Source organism: Mandrillus leucophaeus, unplaced genomic scaffold (genome assembly GCF_000951045.1).
Source record: "Mandrillus leucophaeus isolate KB7577 unplaced genomic scaffold, Mleu.le_1.0 Scaffold78, whole genome shotgun sequence".
NCBI classification, from domain to species: Eukaryota; Metazoa; Chordata; class Mammalia; order Primates; family Cercopithecidae; genus Mandrillus; species Mandrillus leucophaeus.
In genome coordinates, this window is record NW_012108474.1 from 522136 (window position 1) to 528153 (window position 6018).

At 51.9% G+C, this 6018-nt stretch overlaps 2 protein-coding genes across 3 annotated transcripts in view; both read left to right on the plus strand.

Moving 5' to 3' along the window:
• The window catches only part of LOC105529767, an 88833-nt gene extending 87200 nt beyond the window's left edge, over positions 1–1633 (plus strand). The window contains exons 6-7 of the mRNA XM_011967007.1: positions 1427–1521; positions 1622–1633. Coding sequence (XP_011822397.1) covers positions 1427–1521; positions 1622–1633 — 107 coding nt within the window. The remainder of the gene's footprint in view (positions 1–1426; positions 1522–1621) is intronic.
• Positions 1–6018, plus strand: part of LOC105529690 (rab11 family-interacting protein 3) — a 116073-nt gene that overhangs the window by 66094 nt on the left and 43961 nt on the right. Inside the window, exon 3 of one of the 2 annotated variants that reach the window (XM_011966886.1) lies at positions 1427–1521. Coding sequence is in view for 1 of the 2 variants with exons in the window: in XM_011966887.1 (XP_011822277.1) it covers positions 5207–5221 (15 nt within the window). In the remaining variant the exon portion in view is untranslated. Of the gene's footprint in view, positions 1–1426; positions 1522–5016; positions 5222–6018 lie in introns of those variants that run through there. The other variant, XM_011966887.1, reaches the window with a different exon arrangement.

Below are 6018 nucleotides of genomic sequence, written 5' to 3' on the forward strand. Positions count from 1 at the left end.
GCCACCATGCCCAGCTAATTTTTACTGTTTTTAGTAGAGATGGGGTTTCACCATGTTGGTCAGGCTGGTCTTGAACTCCTGACCTCAAATGATCCTCCCGCCTCAGCCTGCCAAAGTTCTGGGATTACAAGTGTGAGCCACTGCACCCGACCTAATTTTTGTATTTTTTGTGGAGATGGGGTTTCACCATGTTGCCCAGGCTGGTCTCAATTGCCTGGGCTGAAGCAGTCCACCTGCCTCAGCCTCCCAAAGTGCTGGGATTACAGGTATAAGCCACCATGCCTGGCCCCAACCTTCACTTTTAAAATAAGTGATTGACCTTAGAATAGATTGTGTTAAAGGTATTGAGTAAGTACTGCTATGTTGTAAGTAGCTGGTGTATTTTAAGCAAGTAGTTGAATTAATAGTGAGACAGTGTGAGGACACCTAAGTGTCTTCTGTCACTCACAGGCCCTGGAAGGTGCTTTGACCTGTGAATATCACTGAGAGGCTGGAAGCCACTGCCTTTTCCTACAGGAGGAGAGGCAGGTGCTGCGGGATGGGTTGTGTTTGCAAAGTGATGACTGTAGCTAACGTAAGAATTATAGCCTCTCACGAGAGGATAGCTTTTCCTTTAAAGTTTTTCTCATAAAACACTGATTATAGAAGATAAGCAAAAAAAAAGAAAAAAAGAAAGAAAAGAAAATGAAAATTGCGCGTGAGCCCAGCACCCAGGAAAAGATGTTGTTTTCATATGATTTCATCATACCTACACCTTCTCAGGTAAATGTTTTTAAAGGTTGAAATCTGACTGGTTTTGGGAGGCAGAGGCAGGTGGATCATGAGGTCAGGAGATCAAGACCATCCTGGCTAACACAGTGAAACCCGGTCTCTACTAAAAATACAAAAAATTAGCCGGGCGTGGCGGCGGGCGCCTGTGGTCCCAGCTACTGGGGAGGCTGAGACAGGAGAATGGCGTAAACCCGGGAGGCGGAGCTTGCAGTGAGATTGTACCACTGCACTCCAGCCTGGGCGACAGAGCGAGACTCCGTCTCAAAAAAACCTGAGTGGTACCTAACACTTATTAAAGGCCATGAGCAGTTTTACAGAGCTCAACATCTTGCTCTCTCTCTTTTTTTTTTTTGCAGCACTGTCTGCTTCTTTTAAGAAATAAAAAGTTTTCCTCCTGCCTCCACACCTCCTCCTCAGAATTCTCTCCAGAAGCCTTGTTCCCATGGGGAATGCATCTCTGACCTGTCCTCAAGGCTGTTTTCTCTCCCTGAACTTCTCACATTCACTCCTTTGCTTGTCTTGACCCCCGCAGGGTCCCCAACTCCCACACATCTGTCCCTAGGGGCCTCCTTCCCTGGGAGCCCTGAGGCCGCCAGGGGTCCTGTCACTGGGTGGCTGTGGGTGACGTGCTGAGCACGAGGTCTTCTCCCTGCAGATCCCGATGGCCAGTGCTACGGTGGCGTCGCTTCTGCCCAAGACGAGGAGCCCCTGGCCTGCCCGGATGAGTTCGATGACTTCGTTACCTACGAGGCAAGTGGTTTTCACCCAGGAGCTTGGGGGAAGTCTGGCATCCACCTCTTCCTTTATGCCCTGCGGCTTGTGCCTCCTGCTCCCGGGCTGTCTTCTGTAGAAGCTGGCGTGAGGCCTCCTGCCCTGTGTGCACCGTGGGGCTGTGTGGCTGTGACAGGAGGCCCACAGTTGTCTGTCCCACACGTCCTCTCAGCCTGGGCAGGAGTCCTCCCCCAGGGCCTGTCAGCCAGCAGAGGCGGGGTGGGCAGTGACGTCACGACCACCCGCTGCCAGGCTCCAGGCACAGGTGGAGCAGAGGGCTTGGGAGGATTCCTTTTGTCAACTTGCAGATGATTTTCTGTGTTTGGGGATGCCTGACTAATGCCTGCCCCTGCTTGGCTGTCCTCCACCCTGCTCCCAGATGTAGCCAGGGTTGTCACAGTGACGTGGTGTCTCCTGTCACTGTGGGTCCCTTGTACTCAACATAGCTGGGGAGAGGGTCTTCGAGCATAGTCGTGGTGGACAGGGTGTAACCATGTCCACCGGTCTGGAGGGTGGGATTCCAGGAGAGCCATGTGGCTGCCGCAGAAAATGCATGATGTTGAACCTGAGCCCTTGGGAACCGCGGCGAAGGTGGAGGTGGCAGCCGCCAGTCCTGGTCAGCCTGCTGCCGAGCAAGGGCACCAGAAGGGCTGAGCTGCCGGCCAGTGGGGCCTGAGCTTCTCAGGTCAGTCCTCTGTGCCCTGACTTCTCGAAAGCTGAGGCTGGCACCGGGTAGTTTTTGAGTCGCTTCTGGATGCCACTGGACAGTGGGAGCCATGGGATTGTACTCTGTTCCCTGCTCCAAGAAGCTGCCCCAGGGATTAGTCACCCTCAGGTGGGCAGCTTCCCTTCTGCCCACATAGACCCCAGGGGTGGTCCTCCCTTAGAGCGGAGTCCCGGTTATCAGCTGGGCTGCAGCTTCCGGGGCCAGGGTGCCCACTATGGGTCCCACGTTTGGCTGTGCCTTTCTGCATATGAGGCAGCGGTGAGGTGCTGGCTAAGAGGGCGTGTAGTGGGAGTTGGGCCCTCTCGCATGGCTGCAGTGTGTGGAACATGCTGGGAGACCCCAAGACTGCAGACGGCAGCTCCTGTGCCTTGAGAAGGACCCGGCTTCTTCACGAGGAGACACCCAAGGTCCTGCAGGGTAACCCAGAGGCCTTGGTCTGCAGCGTCCGGGGAACTGTGTTCCTGGGCGTTCATGTGCGTGGGCACTCTTTCTCACTTGTGTCTGTCTTTTTATCCCCCTCTCATGTTTGTTAGGGCATTGTTGATTTTTTATGTCCTATGTATGGTGCAGTGGCTGAAGAGTGGCCTCTCAAAAGATACGTCCACCCAGAAGCTGTGGGTTTGACCTTATTTGGAAAAAGGGTCTTTGTGGATGTAGTTCATTAAGGATCTCAAGATGACATCATGCTGGTTTGGGCCCTAAATCTAGTGACAGGTGTCCCTGGAAGACAGGAGAGACACACAGGGAGAAGGCAATAGGAAGACGGGGCAGAGACTGAGCCAGGGAACTCCGGGGGCTCCCAGAAGCCAGCAGAGGCAAGGATGCGTCCTCTCTGAGAGCCTTAGGCAGGAGCCAGCCCTGCTCACACCTTGGCTTTGGACTTCCAGCCTCCAGAACTGAGAAAGGATAAACTGGTGTTTCCTCAAGCCACGTGGTCTTTGTTAGTTTGTTACGGCAGCCCTGGGCATGGATACCTTGAGTTACATTACTCGAGGCACTGAAGGCACCAATGCATTTTATCCTTAAAGGCCTGTGTGGTCTGAAGGGCGTGGCCAAGCCTCACGCTGGTCACTTCAGAAGGGTGGGAACCTGACGTGTCAGAGTGAATCTTCTCATAGTTTTAGATCCTGATTTCTTTTTTAGAATGGAAGGGCAGGTCTAGCCCCATAGGGTCGGTGGTTTTTTCTAAAACAGCTCGTGCCCTCAGTCTCTTGCCTCAGCACCTGGGTGGCTTGCCGCCCACAGGAAGAAAGTTTGTTTACTTAAAAAAAATGAATATACTTCATGTTTTAGAGCAATTTTAGGTTTACAGAAAATGGAACATAGTGTAGAGCATTCCGGGACCAAATACTGATACATTATTATTTGTTTTGTTTTGTTTGAGACAATCTGCTCTATTACCCAGGCTGGAGTGTAGTGGTACGATCTTGATCTTGGCTCACTGCAACCTCGGCCTCCTGTGCTCAAGTGTTCCTTCTTTCTCAGCTTCTCCAGTGGCTGGGACCACACTCAGTAACCCCCACGCCTGGCTAATTTTTTGTATTTTTTTTTTTTGTAGAGATGGGGTTTCACCATGTTGCCTAGACTGGTCTCAAACTCCTGAGTTCAAGTGATCCACCCGCCTTGGCCTCCTAAAGTGCTGGGATTACAGGCGTGAGCCACTGCACCCGGCCTGATACATTATTATTAACTGAAGTCCATAGTTTAGGGTTCACTCTTGGTGGTGTATATTCCATGTTTTGACAAATGTAGAATGACAGGTCCAGCATTATAGTGTCACAGAGTCGTTTCGGTGCCAGCTCATCCCCCATACCAGCCCCCACAACCACCGGTCCTCAGTGTCTCCACAGCTCTGCCTTTTCCAGAACGTCACGGAGCTAGAACCATCTGGCATGCAGCCTTTTCAGATGGGCTTCTTCCCCTTAGTCAATGTGCAGTTACAGTTCCTCCATGTCTTGCTTTGCTTTTCAAGGGTGGGATATAATTTTCCACAAAGTGGAATTCGATACTGTGAAACTTATGGAAAGACTGCTCTTTTAAAAAACAGCTTGTACATCACATCATCTTTAAAAAAAAGTCTAATAAAGATATGAGTGGGGAGTATGTGTGTTCCATCCAGATACCCTATTCAGGGACCCTCCACTGGTGATCTTCAGGCAAATAAACCTTTAATTGATTGATATTCTGAATGGTTCCAGTCAGACCCATTTCTTTTTACTGGGAACTCGCACCGTGGTGGTCGGCTGAAGTGTGCAGTTAGTCATGGCCGAGCTGGTGGGTCTGTGGCTCGCAGTGTTTTCCCAACGATCCTTTCGGCAGGCAGCTTGTAACGGAAAGTTGCTGCTGTGGTGTCTGAGTAAGCGAGGAGAGTGGAAGGGGATGGACTGTGGTGCCGCTGAGTTCCTGGGTACGGTGATGTCTGAGGATCTGAGCAGGTAGAGCCCAGGGGGTGGTGCTGTTTGTCAGGGTTTCTAGAAGAGCAAAGGGAAAGTCAGGGAGTGTAAGGCACATCTCCCAGAATCGTCGGGCTGTGCTCTCTCCCGTCCTCCCTCCTTCTCCCACTACCGGTGGTGTCTGGAGCAAAGAGCTGCCTTAGTGAAATGATGGGGAAATGTGTCTTTTGTACAAACCATTATCAGCTTAGGAAGCCAAAAACAAAAGCCACTCTGTTTTGAGCCCTGACTAACTGTTTGTTAAACCAGCAAGGACACTTCCTGAACTTTGCCTCCCGCTCCCTGGGCAGCACCAGCAGGAGGGTTATTAGAGTGTGTCTGGGAGCAGGTTAAACTTTCTCCTAGGTGGTGGTGTGCCTCCCGGTGAGCACACAGGCTTTGCAGAAACCCCAGCATGACAGGCAAGTAGGAAGGTGACGTTGTTTGAGAAAAGCCAGTGACCCGTTTGGGACGGAGACACGATGGGGAGCCCATCTCCAACAGCATGCCCTTCCTGGAAGCTGTGTACAGAGCCAGGCGCAGCCTGTGAGGCCACCCAGGCCAGCATCTGAGGGTAAGAGGAGGCAGTAGTGTGCACTGTGCCCAGTGTTCCTTTTTCTGTGGTGGAGAAAGGCTCAGGGAAGAAGGAACTGTGACGGGGACAGTATTGGCCCCACTCGAGTTATTGGTGGCTCTGAAAGTTATTGATTTTCTCTGCCCGCTGGTGATTTGGGTGGAGGACTTGTTAACTAGTGAATGTAACGTTTAGACATAGCGACGTTTTCTAACATGCACTTTGATTTTCAACTGAGTTCCTCTGAACATTGGTAATTTGTAAAAATGTTAAAAAGTTGGTAGCATAGACTCGATGGCTTCTGGGCAAGGCCAGGTCCTGGCTGGCTGGCAGATAAAATAAACTGCCGGAGCCGGTGTGAGCTGTTACTGCGTTTTATCCAGGAGGCTGGGAGTGAGCAGGCACCGTGCTCTGAGGTACGTTTTTGTCTCTGGAAAGGCAGGTGATGGCTGCCCTGGAAAACTCCATACAGGGAGGCCTTGAACCACAGAAACCAACCCGCAGGCCTCAATTTGGGAGTGAGCAGGTGCGGGCGGCTCCTGTGAGCTGAGCTCTCCGGAACCCCCAGGGCATCCAGCCAGCCAGGGGCTCTGAGTGTCAATGGTGATGGCATGGAAGTGGACGTCCACAACCCCAGAGCAAATAAAGGGGTGGGTGTAGTGACCAAAGTCGCTGAGGAGTGGAACTGTTCATCTCTGTGGGATCTACAGTGCATGGAGCCACTCTGCAATGGCAGGGAGGCC